This window comes from Gobius niger, assembly GCF_951799975.1.
Source record: "Gobius niger genome assembly, chromosome: 10".
Taxonomy (NCBI): domain Eukaryota; kingdom Metazoa; phylum Chordata; class Actinopteri; order Gobiiformes; family Gobiidae; genus Gobius; species Gobius niger.
In genome coordinates this window covers 24,147,175-24,165,103 of record NC_136861.1, presented here as the reverse complement: position 1 = coordinate 24,165,103, position 17,929 = coordinate 24,147,175, and the positions used below count along the sequence as shown (strand labels likewise).

The following is a 17,929-nucleotide window of genomic DNA, read 5'->3' as shown; positions in this document are numbered from 1 at the left end:
TCCTGTTCATAGACCAGTTCAGTTTTATTTACAATTTTCCCACTTAAGTTCAATTTCTGCCTTGTTTTGGTGAATATAATGTGTTGAAATAATAAGTATAATATTGTTATTGCAATATTACAGGACAGTTATTGATTGTACCAAATATTTCTCATATAATGCATAATTCTAATTCTTGAAAAAGCTACACTTACACTGAATTGATCACAGACCTGTACCATACTTGTATCACCTTGAAACTTCTCAGCTTTTCCCCTCAAACAGTGTTTTTGAAAAAAATGCTGTTATCACTGGGAGATTTTTTCAACCACATTCAAACGATCCTCTAACAGTTGAAGACTTGAAAATTATGCTGACTCTCATTTTAGTTGACAATGTAGAAAATCAGAGAAAAATGTCATTTGCATAATAATTTGGAACATGGTCTAAAGGTAAATAAACAGAAAGAGACAAAAGACTTCTGACGCCTTCCTCATGCTACTGTTCTCTGTTCTGTGTGTTTAGGTGGCGACTGAGGAGGAGCCCGGCTATAGAGGTGTGGCTTTGCGCTACATCAAGTCAGTCGGCAGAAAATACGCCCCTTCCTGGTGGAAGAAGCGAAAGCACTGGTCCTTATTCCTCCTGTCTCCGAACAACAGGTAGGCCTATCTTATAGGTGCAGATGCAGACATTTATCAGTCTCACATGCGCTCAGGGGTAAAGGGCCTCATTCACGGCACAATAAAGCCATTTTGGCAGGTGGTAGGTCGTACAGTGAGACAGGGACAACATAGAAACTGAAACTGCTAAGATAACACTTTGGTCGTAGCTATGGTTGTCTCTTTGAAGCATCGCACAGTGGAGGCGAGTGCAGCTTACGATTTTACAATCCCCATGTCGTGCGCTGTGACATCTAAAAATCACAGTTTACAGCCTTTACGCACAAAAATACATTCTTTGCTGAAAAAGTTCTTCCGGGAGAACAAATTCAATGGATCCCTATGCACAAATAAAATGTTCAGACAACAGCTAGAAGGTCATGATGCTCCAGTTTCCCCTACCACTAAAAACATGTGCAATTCTTCATCTCAGTGGGACTTTCCTGGTTAAAGAAGTACTAAGTAACTTGTTTACCTTAATAAATCCTTTCTGTAGTCCGTCCGGGGACCGTATTTTCAGGACTCTAAGTCGCTCCGGAGTATAAGACACACCAGCCAAAATACGCGTAATGAAGACGAAAAAAACATATATCCCCTTGACGCCTGAATGTATTTACAATTTTAGAAAAAAAAAATATTATCAGTATTTTTGCTTTCATGCTTGTGCTAAATTAAGTGGAGACCTGCAGGAAGTGGTATGTCGTGAATTAGCGACACATGGCGTTAAGTCGCTCCAGTCCGGAGTATAAGACACACTAGCCAAAATATGCCTCATGAAGAAAAAACAACAGGCTGGATAGGCGTACGGTATGCTAACGCAACACATCGATGGTTAGCTACATGAAGCATAAACAGCAGCTGAAATAGGTCTGTCTGGTATGTTAACATCACATGAACAGTTCAGATAACTGTAGCATAAAGAACATACCAAACTCTCCATCTCACTCCAAATCACTAAATCCATTGAAATCTTCTTCCTCTGTGTCACTCCTGACAATCACCTTGGCAACTACCAGGGCACGGAGGCATAACTGCACCGTTGACAAGCCTCTCCCGGTAACATGTTTTTCAAGCTCTCATTTGCAAACTAGCTCCTCTGGCTGTTACTCCAAACTTTTTTTCTGCTGCTCGATTAGCCTGCAGTGTCCTCTAGTGGCATGTGAAATTATATATTTCAATTAAAAAAAAAAAGATCACATTAGTCACTCCGGTGTAAAAAAAACTATGAAAAAAAGTGCGACTTATAGTCCGGAAAATAGGGTACAAGTGTTAATGGGATGATTGGGGGGGGGTCTTTCATCTCCCCCTGGTGTCTCTGTCCAGAAAACCACAATTGCAACTTTGCTGCCACCATGTCTGAGGCACAATACACACTAATGGAATCACTTAGAAGAAGCTAACAGACTAACGGGCAAAGCTAGCTTCAGACTAGCGGCACTTAAAGCCAAGTTTGAGCGAAAAAAATGATCTCCATTGTGTATTTTGATGTACAATGTCCCTCTGTCCCTTTGTCTTTTCTGTCAGCGTAGTGTTTACTCTCACAGACAATTAAGGAGGGGACATGAGTTACTTAGCACTGCTTTAAACAAAGGTTAAATATAAAACAAAGTCTAAAAAAAAAAATACCCTGGACTGATCTATTCAATTTTCAATGGTTTCCAATTGAAAACAGAAAACCATACAAAAAAAAGGTCAAACTTTAAAATGGCGTCACCTCTGGAATAATCATCAAATCTGCTTGACTCGACCTGCAGCTGAAAGCAGAGGAACATGTGATATGAGGAATAAGAGCTCACACAAGATTAAATAGTTTATGCACTGCTCTGCTAACATAAGGCTTTCTGTGCAATACAAATGTGTTACATCAAAAATGTGCTAAATTTGACAATGTAGGTTCAGACCATTAAGACCACCTAAGCTCCTAAACCCCACCTTAACCAAGCACATTTTCTCCAGACGTCCAAAAGTCTGGTGCGTGTCGAGCTGGAATCGAGATATAACCCGTGCCTTCTTGTGTGCCCAGATTCCGTCAGCTTCTTCAGAAGATAACGTCCCAACGGAGCTTTGACATCATCATCCTCGTCTTCATCTTGGCGAGCTGCGTCTCCGTGGCCGTGGAAAACCCCAACATCGCCAGGGGCACCACAGTAAGATAACACAGCCCTCCGTCGGGGAAGTGCGCAGATATGTGAACGCTGCTTTGTAACTAATCGCGGACCGTCTTCTAGATGCGGTTCGTCTTGGACGTCTTGGACTACACGTTTTCGGCGATCTTCATGTTGGAGATGACCCTCAAGGTGAGAAACACACAGGAGGGTCATGTGTTCGAACCCCTCTGCTCATTCCCCTGTTACTACGCTGAAGATTCACTCAGAGAATGTTCAAATGGAAAGGATTCTTTTGTCTTTCATGCATTGTCATTGAATGAATTGTGCCACCATTAAGGCCTTATAATGTTACTAAATTGGATTCAAACTGGCATTAAATTTAGATTAAATAATGATATTGCTCAACTATTTATCGTATAGTAAATTCTGATCGTGATCCCACTCCGCTGCCGCTCTGAATGAGATCAGACACCATTTTACGCTCAACAGTCGCTTGTCGTCTCCAGTTTTATTTCGAATATTAGAACTACCCCTCTCTGTTTGATTGAGTGTTTACAAAACCTTAACCTTTTTTCATTCGCAGCATTGAAAATGTCGTATTTGGGCTTTAAAGCCACACTACATTTTAATCAATAGGATTATCTTATTTTATCTTATAAATAGAAACAAATAAGAACATTTATCTATTACAGATATTTCTATTACCCATTGTGCAATTGTGTTTAATTTAGTTATTTGTTTATTTTACTTTCTTCTAAAACATTCAGGGCTTTTTTCCTATAAATAGTGTCAAAACAAATCTTACAAATGGACTAAATCAGAGCGAAATCAGGAAAGCCACATTATCAGGTTATCGTGCTTATTTGCAGGTGCTGGCTAACGGCTTGGTTTTCGGGAAAGGCGCATACCTCCGCAATGCGTGGAACGCCCTGGACGCTGCGCTCGTGCTGATCAGCGGCATCAACATCACCGTGGCCCTGGCCAGCTCTGGCAAAAGCAGACTCCTGGGGCTGCTCAAAGTGCTGCGGCTGCTCCGGACTCTCCGCCCGCTCCGGTACGTCGCCATAGATACTCGACGGTGTTGTATTTGCTGTAAGGATGGGTGATACCGCTGATTTTCTGATTGATCTGGGCTTACGATCCAATATCGATTCCATTGAGGGAGTTGCTCACCTTTAAAATGATCTTACAAATAGTTGGAAAGGCAGTTCTTGTACTATCATCGGTATCAAGATCTTGGTGTTCTAATCTAACAACATGCTTTCCCATAATTGACGCCGTGCATAAGTTCAAATCATAACAACGTTGCTCCTGTTTCGATTCAGCACACCAAAATAAAAGCACCATCTTATTCATTAGTTCACTTTCTTTCTGCAGACAAAACACTTCAAATGTGTGTATTTATTATATCTATCTATTGACCGTCTTCAAAGTGAGTCAGTGTTTGGTTTCATGGTATAGAATTATTGGCTGTTTCTTTTTTGGCTTCTGAACCCTGCTGCTTTGTGCGACAGGGTACTGAAGCGGGCCCGCCGACTGAAGCTGGCCGTGCGGGCGGTGATCGCGTCCCTGAAACCGCTGCTGAACGTGTTCCTGCTAAGCTGCGTGTTTTTCATCTTTTACGGCCTTCTGGGTGTGCAGGTGAGATCACACCCAGTCAGAGACAACGTTAAGGCCAGGGCACTCCAGAGCGCAGTGCTCTCCTAGAAAATAACATAACCCTTACTGTGGGCTCAGAAAGCTTGTATAACTCTGCAACAGATAGTAGTTATTTCTATTTTATTACATATTTTATGGAAGGTTTCTGTGGTGCAGAGTCATTTCAGTAATCGCGCCCACATTTAAAGCACTGAATTGGATTCCAACTGGCATTGAATACATTTCTTGAAAAATAATGACATTGCTTGATTATTTTTTACTGTGTATGTTTGTTGAAAATACAAAACAATGATGGGTGAAATTGTACACACTATTTAGCTTTTTTTAAATTAAATTTAGCTCTTTTGAATTAAGTATTTCCCTTCCCCTACATGTTCCAGCCATGTCCTAATGCGTAGAATGAGCTCAGACCTATTCACCACAACTGCCTCTAAAATCTTGCACCGTCCCTCAAAATGGTGTTAACTCGGGTCCAAAGAACTGTCATGCACGAGCTTAAAGAGACTAGATGCAAATTGGTAATTTTATGCTCACTACTGATATCCCAGGTCTTACGTGTAACTGTAGCTTCTATATTAAGCTTGTGCATGACGGCACCTCGGGCCCGAAGTAACACCTTTTTGAGTGACAGTGCAGGATTTTAGAGGCAGTTGTAACAGGTTTGGGCTACACATTAGGACATTATTGGAACATGTAGGGGGAGGAAAATACTTACTTTTAACATTTTTAAACCCCGTATAGTCCCTTTAATATAGAAGCTGCAGTTACACACAAGACCTGAGGTGGCAGTAGTGAGCATAAAATGACCAACTTGCATCTAGTCCCTTTAAGCATTGCTACTCATTCAAATATGTGGCAAAACTATGGTCAAACTCAAAGACTTTTTGGGTCTTATATAAACACTAGAAGCACATTTGGTATTGCAGGTATTTTGTTTCTCAGTTGCAGTTTGTTTTCATGAAATCAAAATATCCCGTTTTCTTTCAGCTGTTCCGAGGGAAGTTCTACAACTGCAAGGACAAATACATGAAGGATTACAGGAACGTCACCACCAAAGCCGAGTGCCTGGCGCTCAACTACACCTGGACACGCCGCCAGTTCAACTTTGACAACCTGCCTCAGGTTTAGTTGATTCAGATGAACTTTTCGTTTGGAGTAAAAGTTTTCAAGCTGTCATCTGTCCTGGGATATTTAGCGCTGAAAGCAGTTTGTTTCTCACTTCAAGAGGTTTCGACAGTATGTTCCAAAAAGCTGCTCTGTTTTGTCACAGTGTTGTTGTGTTGTGCATCCGCCATTTCGTTGCTATATGGACGCTGTTTTTTCAAGAAGCTTTTAGATTTGGGTAATGCCAAACTGGAGAGAGAATGTGCTCTATTGGTGACCCCCCCCCCCCCCCCGTGTTTGTCTGTGTCCAGGCGCTCATGTCCCTGTTCATCATGTACTCCCAGGACGGCTGGACCAACATCATGTACGACGGCATAGACGCGGTGGCGGTGGACGTGCAGGTAACGCAGTCGAGGCGCGGGTGTAACGCTCCAGCTGTGTGTGTGAAGAACCTTAACCGCGCTCTCGTCTTGTCTCGTCAGCCGGTCGTCAACTACAACAGGGGCATGATTCTCTATTTCGTGTCCTTCATGGTGATGAGTTTCTTCCTGCTGGACATGTTCATCAGCACCATGGTGCAGACGTATCACGAGGAGCAGAAGAAACAGCGGCAGACGGGAGAAGACCCACTGGAACCGGACGAGAGTGAGTTCCTGTCTTTCCTAACATATTTGCAGCATCCAAATTCTTCATAGGGACTGTGTTTTTTCCACAAATGTCTGAATTTACAATAATACTAAAGGAGGAGGTTAGAAGCTGCAAAATATTTAATTAAAGCCGGAACTTTCCAGGTTATTACAGTATTACTCAAATAAATAAACATAAAAGCCCCCAAACAAAGCCAGTTAAAGATTATGTTTTTTAAAGCAGTACAAAGGAACTCATGCCCCTAGAGGCCATAAGCGCCACTGCAGGTGTCAGAGCATCTAACTTTTTTTTTACTCATTAAAGGGACTATACAAAATATATAAAATGTTAAAATTAAGTATTGTCCTCCCCCTACGTGTTCCAACAATGTTCTAATTTGTAGAATGAGCCCAGACTTATTCACCACAAATGCCTCTAAAATCCTGCACTGTCACTAAAAACGGTGTTGCTTCGGCCCGAAGTGCCGTCATGCACGGGCTTAATATAGAAGGTGCAGTTACACATATGACCTGAGGTGGCAGTAGTGAGTGTAAAATGGCTAACTTGTGTCTAGCCCCTTTAATTGTCCGTGAGAGCAAATACTACGCTGACATAAAAGACAAAAGGAGAGAGGGATATTGTACATCCAATTACACAATTCACCTTATTCCGGAGGCTCGCGTGGGCGCCGCCATGAATTGTGCCCGCCCCTTTTCTCCTATGTGTTAACATGGGACCGGAGAAGTCCAGATAAAATCAGTCACTACACGAAAACAAAGCCGTTTTCAGGCCGCACAGAGAAACGGTGCAGTGTTGACGTGTTGGTGCAAATGAACATTGGACATTTTAAACAAATCAATCAACTAAACAACAGATTTGAGCGGAGAATATTTTCCCTCGTTCTCCGTTAAAATGAACGGGCTTCGCGCTCGACCGGAAGTGTCAGGACAACGCAAAAAGTGGCAAAAGTGGGCGGGGCGGAATAAGGTGAATAGAAACTCACTCAAACTTGGCTGTAAATACTGTTTAAGTGGCGCTAGCCCGCAGTTAGCTTTGCCCATTAGCCTGTTAGCTTCTTCATGATTCCCTTAGTGTGTATTGGTGACTCCGACCCGGTGCACTGAAGATGCAATTGTGTGTTTTTTTGGCCAGGGGGAGATGAAAGACCCCCCAAGCATCCCTTTAACACTTGTATTACCCCCAGAGGGACTACGAAAAGGGTTTGTTATGGTAAACAAGTTACATAGTGCTGCTTTAAATTTAGTGGATGAAATCGTAGGACCACTTCATGAAGTTTCTCCTGTTCCATTGACACTGAATTTAAATGATCGGTAGTTATTTCACCTTTAATTAACATTTTATTGGTTGAAAAAAGATGTCTGGATTTTTTTCTTTTCAATTCCACGTTTTAGAAACTATTTTCAATTCAGTTTCAGTCAACAAAATATGACTTTGACAAAATATGGATGGATTTTGCTCCATTTAATCCTCTAGCAAGGCGATTCTGACCATTAGCCTGGCTGGACATGTGGAGAGGGGTCTCCGAGTGCAAAGTATTTCAGTGGAGTTTTGCTTTGTCCCATTTCAGCGCCTGTGGACGACAGCTTCCACCTGCTGTACTCTTCGTGGCGGCGCACGGTCTACCAAATCAGCGTCCATCGGTTCACAGACCTCTTCATGACCGTCATCATCATCCTCAGCGTAGTCGTGATGACGTTTGAATATTACAACATGCCAGGGGTAAAAACTCCCTCATCTTCCAGATTCAATCGCGATCAATCAATATGCCCACATTTTAGTTTTCACTCTTTCATACTTTTTAAACTCATTTTAATTTGTGTGTTTGTCCGTCAGTGGCTGGAGGAGCTCATCGAGTACTCCTTCTACGTGTTCACCGCCATCTTGGTTGGAGAAATCCTCATGAAGCTGGTGGCCTTTGGACTGAAGAGATTCTTCGCAAGCAGGTGAGAGTTTTGTCATGTTGGAAGACTAGGTTATGTTCACAAGACCAGAGCCTCCTGCGGCACGTTATACCTCAACAGTAGATTGGTTTTAAATGCGCTTCTCCCTTAACATCGTAGGTGTTTCCTCAGAGTATTAAAAAAAACATGCATTCATTCACAAATATTGACATGTTTTATATCCACAAAGAACTCGAGATGACGCTAAAATCCAAATATGGTCATTTCCTTTCGAGGAGACACCCGCTACAAGCGGAGAAATATGCGCCCATGTTACAAAACTTATACTCAGTATAAGTACAATGTGAATTGATGTAATTAGAAATAAACTTAAAAGCGTCTCCTGTTGTTTCATATGAAGAAAACTGCTCAGAGTCCAGCCCATTTATACTGTATTTAGATTAATTACACAATTGTTTAAAATGGTCTTAAATATGCCTCATCTGCTCTTAAAGGTAAAACAAAAGCCATGCAGTTTTCAAAGGCGTCCTTTTATCTTCCTCATGCCTCCAGCTCTGCCGTCTCTATGGAGACCCACAGAAAGGGGAAAGGGGGTGGAGTTAAGCATAATGCTGTAGTTGATCTCTGTTTTCTTCAACTAAAACTTTGTTTGGCGGAAGAAAACACCGTCTCCTAAAACACAGCACGCGGCCTTTCTAAAGCAGCAGAGATCGTCAGTCGCTGGATTCTCCTCTGGTGTTATCTTTGCTACGGAGCGTCTGAAATGTGTCCTCTGAGCGAAATGCTAACGCATATTGAAATATTGAAATTGTCGGCACATGAGAAGGACGTGGAGTGACAAACCTTTTACGATTTACGATTCAGCCATTTCCCACATTGTCTGTCTGTCAGAAGCATAAATTAAAGCAGTACTAAATAACTCATGCCCCTAGAGGCCATAAGTGCCACTGCAGATGTCGTAGCATGTTGCGTTTTTTTACTCATTAATTGCTGTGAGAGTAAATACTACTGTTATTAGGCCCAAAACTAAAACAACGACTTTAAATGTAAATGATGGCTACACGACAGCTCTGGCCTGCTCTCTCTGGTTTACCTGTTTCCAGAGCATAATTTCTTGGCAAATGTCATTTGTGGGATTAAAAATATAGGGCCAGATCTTGTGGCGGCGCAGGCTCTTGGCGAATTATTAGTGGCGGCGCTATATGTGCCATTCGCCTCCGCCACCTGTGAGGGGGCGTCACAAGAGGAGGTGACTGCACTGATGGAAACACGGCTGACATTCACTTCCTCGTTTACATTGCGCTGTCTTGTGTTCTTTCTTAAGCCTTAGGCTCTCACAGGTCAAACTAAAAACTTTATTTACTCCATCGTGAGCTAAACCATGTTCACGTCTCGACAGAAAAAGAGCTACAGCGTCCGCTCTGGCGCGGATCGGCCGCGCTTGGCGTGAACGCGAAGCAAAACAAAAGCACATGTTCACCCCACACAACCACACAACCACTCTCCTGGACGCGGAGTCGATCTGGTTGGAGGAAAATGTGTGTCTCCACCCACCTAAATGCACTAAGTCTGGAGTGGCAAGATCATAAAGTGCTCCTACTGAGCGCAAAATGTCACGCTATCGTCTGCGTTTTGAGACACAAGGTCGGGCCCACAGTCTTCAGGCGTTATCTTTTGAAATGACCATCCGTCTGCGTTGTCGACATCATATCCTATAGGACCTTGTGAACGCAGCCTATTTCCTGTATGTGTGCACGTGTGTCTAACCCCCCCCTGCATGCCGTTTTAGATGGAACATTCTGGATTTAGTGGTGGTCTTGGTGTCGCTGATAAGCATCTTGTTCAGTGAGCTGAAGGTCACATACGAAATCCCCATCAACCCCAGCATTCTCCGGGTGCTCCGGGCGCTCAGGCTCGCCCACGGTACAAACGCACACACACACGCACACGCCTCTGCTCAGTATGTGCACTGTGACACGTGGAGCGGCCTTTACTTATGTGCGTTTGCTGTTGCTACAGTACTCAAGACCAAGAAACTTCGAGTCCTGGTGATGACGGTGGTGAAGACGCTCCTGCAGGTGAAATTTACACTCACGTCTCCAACATCATGCTTTTACATCAGTGGTTCCCAAAGTGGGGGGTCACGGGACACTGAACAATACCAGTATGGTATCGGAAAAAATGTTTACCGCCTATTTTTAAAAAGTCAAAAATTGCCTAATGTTTGCCACGTTTTTTTCAATTTTCTTCTTATTTTTGCCTCAAGTTGTTCTCGTTTTCCCAATTTTTCCCCTCATTTTTGCTCATTTTTTAAAGCAAAGTTGACTAAATCAGAGAAGAAATGCACTATATCTTGACGAAAACATCTTGACATTTGCGTCATTAGATGTGTGAACGCTTTAATTGATTTTTTTTTCCTTATAGGTGGGAAATTTGATCTGGCTTTTTGCGTTCTTCTTCTACATCTACGCTATTTTGGGTGTGGAGCTGCTCGGACACATCGGTGAGTGCATTACTTTCCTCTCTACAAACGTCCAAATGTATCAGGTTTACTTCACTGCAGTGTCTCGCGTCACAGGATTCCTTCTGAAAGCCTGTTTTCATTTTGCCTAGAATGCACCCGGCTGCACCCGTGCATTGGGATCCATCGCCACTCCAACTTTGAAAACTTCGGCCAGGCCCTGATGTCCCTCTACAAGATCTGCACGGGCGACAACTGGAACGGGATGCTAAGGGTAAAGCTAAGACCTACAACACTCATCTTAACTTTTTCATTGCCTTGTCGCTGCATTTTTTTGTTGTTGCTTTTTTGTTATTTTTATCGTTATTTTTGTTGCTTTTTTGTCACATTTTTTGTCATGTTTCTTCCCTTTTTTGTCATGTCCTTGCTTTTTTTTGCCGCGTTTCTGTCACTTTTATGACTTGTTGTTTTTAGTCACGGTTTCTGTTCAGAGCCTACAGGCCTCATTTGAAAGCTAAGACCTTCCACTTTCTGAAAATATGTGTAAGATCTAGGGATGTCACGGTAACCGGTGTAGCGGTAAACCCCGGTAAAAATTTTGACGGTGAAAATTACCGTCTTGTTTTGTGTTTTTATTATTATCTCGGTGAATAACCGCACCCGCGGTGTAGGCACGGTGAGCCTCACCAGCCACCGTCTCATCTGCTGCAGTTTCCGCGGCTATTGTCAAATATAAAGCTACAGGCATCACAAAACTTAGATCAGTTTGGTGCTCAGTAAAAGTTCACTTGTCGTAATATATAGCGGTATAACTTTCACCTCAGCGTCAGCGCGATGTCTCATGTGGTTCATCGCCCTCAGTGGTGCGTCTGTTAGAGCGGGGTTAGTTTAATATAATAGATCCATGGGTTAGCGAGTAGACGAGCCTACAGTCAGCCGGCGGATGCGGGCGGCTGTAGCGCTGCTCAGGTGAAGTGAGGGGGCGAGAGGGCGAGCGTGGGGCAGCGGGGCTCACTCAGCCTGGAGCTGGAGGCTCCTACGGCTGAAGCCACGGGGAAATGGCATAATTGTATGTTATAGCAAGTAAGTTAGCGTTTTAGCTGAAATGCTGATGTGGGACTTTGGGTTGAAGGAGAATGTAACGAGTCGCCTCATAGTGCGGCTGCAGCGCCACCGCCAGTACATAAACATGTCGCGGACACCTCCGCACGATGGCACAATGCGTTACGGGGCTCCCGGTGGCAGATTGCAATAGATTCACTCTCGCCGCAGTTTTATGAATTTAATAATGATGGTATTTTCCCAAATCTGCAAAGCGAAAGCTCACTGGAAGGACAACAACAATTTTCCTGATATAGACGGTTTATCTTCGTTTCTGACGCTATAAATAGTACATGTAATACCCTCGAAACATCAACAACACATCGTTTTAGTTCCTTTGCTTTGATGTGAAAAGGCTTTGTCTGTATTTTTTTATGTAACAAGCACTGTTAAACTTTTTTGAAACAATTTCAGTTTGTGTAGGACTATCAATGCTTTCTGAACATATTAACACACATTTAAAAAAAATACCGCGATAATACCGAAAACCGTGATAATTTTGGTCACAATAACCGTGAGGTAAAATTTTCATACCGTGACAGCCCTAGATCTGTGTGAGTAAAACACAATTTACAGGTGGTTGAACAGCAGGAGACTGGTTAACCAGGGAGCCCCCCCTGAGATAAATCACTTTTCCTCTTTATGTTGAAATGAATGCAATACCAGATAGCGATCAGATGACAAATACGAGGAATATATATTTATATATAATACATATTTGGGAACCATCCTTGACTTGTGCCTAATCTTAACATGTGTGACTGAGTGATCCGTTTTCTCGCTGCGTGCAGGACATGCTCCGGGAGTGTCGCCCCGACGACCACAGCTGCGTGGGCTACCTCTCCTGGGTGGCTCCGCTGGTCATCATCACCTTCGTCGTCATGGCGCAGTTTATGCTGGTGAACCTGGTGGTAGCTTCCATCATGCAGGCCCTGGAGGACAGCTCGGAGGTACGGCCCATGTCCCGGTTGAGGATTTTTTTTTAGACGATGTCCCGTTTCCTTGTAATATAATCTAAAAACATTTTTGTCACATTTTCATTGTTTTTTTGTGTCACATTTTCATTGCATTTTTTAGTGGCGTTATTGACGTACTTTTTGTCCGGTTTTCAATTATTATTTTTCTCGCATTTTCCTCCCACGTATTTTTTGTGTAATTAACTGTGATCAAGACACAAAAATGTGACCAAAACCTGTCAAAAAAGCAACAAAAAACATGAAAATGAAAAACGGTACCCAGCCCTAGTCGGAAGTCCAGAATCATCTGCATCGTCATAATCACATCAATGCAGCCCAACCTTTATAGGAATCAGTTAGGAGCAGAGGACCTTGGCTGTCTTTGCAAAGAGTTTGTCACTTTCCCATCAAGGCTAAACCAGATAAGCTCCGTGGCTCCATTGACTTTCAAAGATAGTAAACAACCGCACACACATAAGGAGCATTGAGTTGCCTTGTGTACCAAACGTGCTGTATGAATAAACATGCCTTGCCTTACCTTACCAAGTCCAATTGGAAATCATCTTAGGAAACTAACTGAACTTTTGTTGATTTTCGCAGAGAGCCGACCATGAGGCTCAGGAGCTCTTGTTCACTCCAGCAACTCCACCAACTTCACCAAACCCCCAGCCGGACTCTCCTGAATACGCTCCTGAATACTCTCCTGAATACTCTCCTGAATGCTCTCCTCCACCAGAATATCCGCCGGATTTTTCACCGTGTACCACTCCTGGGGACACGCCTCCAGAATACCCACCGGGATTCCCCTCGGACATTGGCGATTCTCCGAACACCGTGCACGACTCTTCCCCACCAGAATTCCCACCAGAATACTCACCGTGCAGCAGTCCTGGAGACTCGCCTCCATATTATCCACCCGGATACAGACCGGGCAGAAGTCCTGGAATCACGCCTCCCGATTTCCCACCAGGATTCTCATCGTGCAGCAGTCCTGAAGCCACGCCTCCAGATTTCCCACCAGGATTCTCACCGTGCAGCAGGCCTGGAGCCACGCCCCCAGATTTCCCACCAGGATTCTCACCGTGCAGCAGGCCTGGAGCCCCGCCCCCAGATTTCCCACCAGGATTCTCACCGTGCAGCAGGCCTGGAGCCCCGCCCCCAGATTTCCCACCAGGATTCTCACCGTGCAGCAGGCCTGGAGCCACGCCCCCAGATTTCCCACCAGGATTCTCACCGTGCAGCAGGCCTGGAGCCACGCCCCCAGATTTCCCACCAGGATTCTCACCGTGCAGCAGGCCTGGAGCCCCGCCCCCAGATTTCCCACCAGGATTCTCACCGTGCAGCAGGCCTGGAGCCCCGCCCCCAGATTTCCCACCAGGATTCTCACCGTGCAGCAGGCCTGGAGCCACGCCCCCAGATTTCCCACCGGACATTGACGATTATTTATGATTGAGCAACCAGTGACATTGAGCGGCATAATGATTGAGCCTTTAAATATTTGCCAAAAATTTCATCAATGAAAAACGAACGTCTTGATAGTGATTGTTTATTTAAATCAAGAGATCTTTTTCACGTGCATATTTTGTGTTCTTCTTGTTTTGAGCGGCATAATGATTGAGCCTTTAAATGTTTGCCAAAAATTTCATCAATGAAAAACGAACGTCTTGATAGTGATTGTTTATTTAAATCAAGAGATCTTTTTCATGTGCATATTTTGTGTTTTTGTGTTCTTCTTGTTTTGAGCGGCATAATGATTGAGCCTTTAAATGTTTGCCAAAAATTTCATCAATGAAAAACGAACGTCTTGATAGTGATTGTTTATTTAAATCAAGAGATCTTTTTCATGTGCATATTTTGTGTTCTTCTTGTTTTGAGCGGCATAATGATTGAGCCTTTAAATGTTTGCCAAAAATGTCATCAATGAAAAACAAACGTCTTGATAGTGATTGTTTATTTAAATCAAGAGATCCTTTTCATGTGCGTATTTTGTGTGTTCTTGTTCTTACTCTACAAAAACAAAAATTGAGATATCCCAGCTTTAATTTACAGTTTGCACAGTTTGACAAACCAGACCAAACAAACCAAAGTGAAGAAGGTCGTACAAACTGTTCAATTTGCTTTGTATATTTTGTGTGCACGGAAATAAACATTTTATTCATTCATTGTTTTGTGTTTGGTTTTAACTTGGCTCCTTCTGCATGTAACGGCACATTTTTATTCCCCCTTAATGTACCCACACTTTTCACAGGCAACTTCACAAAGGGCCCTTTTCTTTTCTCGATGAATTGACACTTAGCTCCATGGCTGTCTCCCATTTGCCAGGATCCTCGGCGTCTCGTCCACTTCAGACGGAACGTCGTCACAGCGCCGCCAAGTGGTGTTCCAATTCACCTGGACCACTCACAGCTCGACTCCTCCGTTTGGCTCATTTACGAAGGATGCATCTGTGGATCCTCCGCTGCCTCGGAGAGCTGATATTACCCATAATGCACCGCTATCTTATTTTTCTATTCCTTTTTCTCCTAAACCTTTTTGTCTGTACTTACTATAAAAAGTTTTGTTCCATGTTTGTGCTAAAAAGAAAAAGGGAATAATAAAATCATTAGTTTAAGTGTTGATGTAAAAATGAGGTTTATATAAAGTAATAAGCTGCGCACAAAGCAATGAAATTTAAGGTTAAAGGCACTATATGTGTCATAATGAGCAGTAGTAAGGGGCCTTTTAGTTAATGTGTTAGCAGTGAATTGGCTTGCTAACCAATGTAGACCCTTACATTGTTGTAATGCCACACATGATTGGTGGGCAGAGGGAACCCAAGAATTAACTTATCCCTACACATTTAAGTCACACAGGTTTGTTTGTGGAAAGGGACAGGGACATAAAAAATAACTAGAAATTTTTGCAATTGCTGCGCAATTGCGATTGACTGCGGAATAGTGTTGCTGCAAAAGTTAGGTGAAAAATCCTTGAAAACTCCTGAAACCTTGAAACACCCGAAACCGTGAAACTGTTAAAATTGTTGAAAGTCCTGAAACCTTGAAACACCCGAAACGTTGAAACTCTTAAAATCCTTCAAACCCCTTCAAACTCCTGAAACCTTGAAACACCAGAAACATTTGTCCTAAAAGTTCTAAAATCATTGGAATTTCTGACACCTTGATACTCCTTAAATCCTTGAAATTCCTGAAATCCTTGAAACTCTAGAAATCATTTGAACTGGTTAAATTCTTGAAACAGTTGAAATCCTTGAAACGCCTGAAATTTAAATTGTCCTTGAACCTGTTGAAATTCCCCACACCGCTGAAATTATCTGGTTCTGGTAAATAGGGCAACCTGGTCTAGACTTGGCCCGTTTCTGTGGTTTGCCTGGATCTGATTTTGGTTCTGGTTACTATGGCAACCTGGTCTGGACTTGGCCTGGTTTCTGTGGTTTACCTGGGTGTGTTTTTAATTCCGGTAACTGGTTGTTTAGTCCGGACTTGGCCTGGTTTCTGCAGTTTACCTGGTTGTGGTTTTTATTCCGGTAACTATGGTAACTTGGTCTGGACTTGGCCTGGTTTCAATGGATTTCCTGGTTATGGTTTTAATTCCGGTAACTATGGCAACCTGGTCTGGACTTGCCCTGGTTTCAATGGATTTCCTGGTTATGGTTTTAATTCCGGTAACTATGGCAACCTGGTCTGGACTTGGCCTTACTTCTGTGGTTTACCTGGTTATGGATTGAATTCAGGTTACTATGGTAACTTGGTCTGGACTTGCCCTGGTTTCAATGGATTTCCTGGTTATGGTTTTAATTCAGGTTACTATGGTGACTTGGTCTGGACTTGGCCTGGCTTCTGTGGTTTACCTGGTTATGGTTTTAATTCTGGTAACTATGGCAACCTGGTCTGGACTTGCCCTGGCTTCTGTGGTTTTCCTGGTTATGGTTTTAATTCCGGTAACTATGGTAACCTGGTCTGGACTTGCCCTGGTTTCAATGGATTTCCTGGTTATGGTTTTAATTCCGGTATCTATGGCAACCTGGTCTGGACTTGGCATTACTTCTGTGGTTTACCTGGTTATGGTTTTAATTCAGGTTACTATGGTAACTTGGTCTGGACTTGGCCTGGCTTCTGTGGTTTACCTGGTTATGGATTGAATTCTGGTAACTATGGCAACCTGGTCTGGACTTGGTCTTGGTCCAGGTCTTGGGTCGGATCTATGTCTGGGTCTTGGTTTGGGTCTTGGTTTGAATCTTGGTCTGGGTTTTGGTTCGGGTCTGGGTCTGGGTCTGGCTTTTGGCTCCAGTCTTGGTCTTGGTTCGGGTCTTGGTCTGGGTCTTGGTCTGGGTCTTGGTTCGAGTCTTTGTTCTGGTCTTGGTTCGGGTCTTGGTTCGGGTCTTGGTCTGGGTCTTGGGTCCGCAGCCCCTGCCTCCTTTTTTCTCATCACCAAGATCTACTTAAATCTGCAGAAATGCTTCATATTTGACAGAAAGTGCCAGTGTGTTCAACATATGGCCTACATTTTAAATATTCATACGTTTATTATTCTAATCCTAAACTGTAAGAGGAGAGTCTGTTTTTTTTGCTGTAGTGATGGGTCTGTCTGGTGAGTGGGAGAAGCAGAAATGTGTTCACAAACTTTTGCAATAGTTTTATTCCCAAACTCTTTCTAACAAACGCGAGACGCTGCGTGACCTGAGGCTCCTCCTCTGTTCTCGGGGCTGAGATGTGTCTGACTTGATTAGAGGCGCCTTTCTCCGCCCTCTGACGCCACCGCCTGGTCTCGTCTGGAATCGAGGCGAGGCGCATTTCATCTAGTAAGCGCTGTCATAGCTTTTGCGCTCACTTCCACATTTTCACCGCTCACTTTAGTGCACGCGCCCTCGATGCGCGCGTTGATGTTGTATTTGCGCCCTCCACTTAAAGGAGCTATACCTGATTTTACTTCTAGAAATGGAATGACATTTATTTTGTCCTCAAACTTTGTGGGGAAAACATGCATCAAATTATAAAACATTTGTATCAATTTAATTAACTTTCAGGCCATTTTTCCAGCATTTTTGTGAAAGTGACCCTGGAAAGTGACCCTGCAAGTTGTGAAATGTGCCTATAAACTTGTCCCTGGACCACAAATAGCATTTTAATTTAGTGGCTTCCCCTTTCATTGTTTGCAATTAAAAAAAATCAGGTATGGGGCCTTTAAAGATAGTTATCTGACGCCATAGAAAAACTGCAATACAACAGCAGAACACACTGAATAGCGTATGGTAATACAGTGCCTCTCGAAAGTATTCATACACCTTGAGCTTATGCACATTTTGTCATGTTTACAACCCTAAACATAAAGTTTTTATTTAGATTTTTTAACTGAA

The 17,929-nt window shown here is 43.2% G+C and overlaps 1 protein-coding gene and 1 long non-coding RNA gene across 2 annotated transcripts; both read left to right on the top strand.

The window, feature by feature from the left end:
- The first annotated feature begins 595 nt into the window (after positions 1–595).
- LOC306969416 lies at positions 596–3,752 on the top strand. Its single transcript, XR_013793321.1, has 4 exons — positions 596–638; positions 2,662–2,785; positions 2,867–2,935; positions 3,616–3,752. It is a non-coding gene; the product is annotated as an uncharacterized lncRNA (long non-coding RNA).
- Positions 3,753–3,844: 92 nt separating this feature from the next.
- Positions 3,845–6,204, top strand: LOC306969574 (voltage-dependent T-type calcium channel subunit alpha-1I-like; the record flags this gene model as incomplete). Its single annotated transcript, XM_079565237.1, has 6 exons — positions 3,845–3,848; positions 4,180–4,201; positions 4,261–4,387; positions 5,393–5,527; positions 5,821–5,910; positions 5,992–6,204. 6 exons carry the CDS (start codon positions 3,845–3,847, stop codon positions 6,202–6,204), a joined length of 591 nt encoding a protein of 196 aa, XP_079421363.1.
- Positions 6,205–17,929: the final 11,725 nt, after the last annotated feature.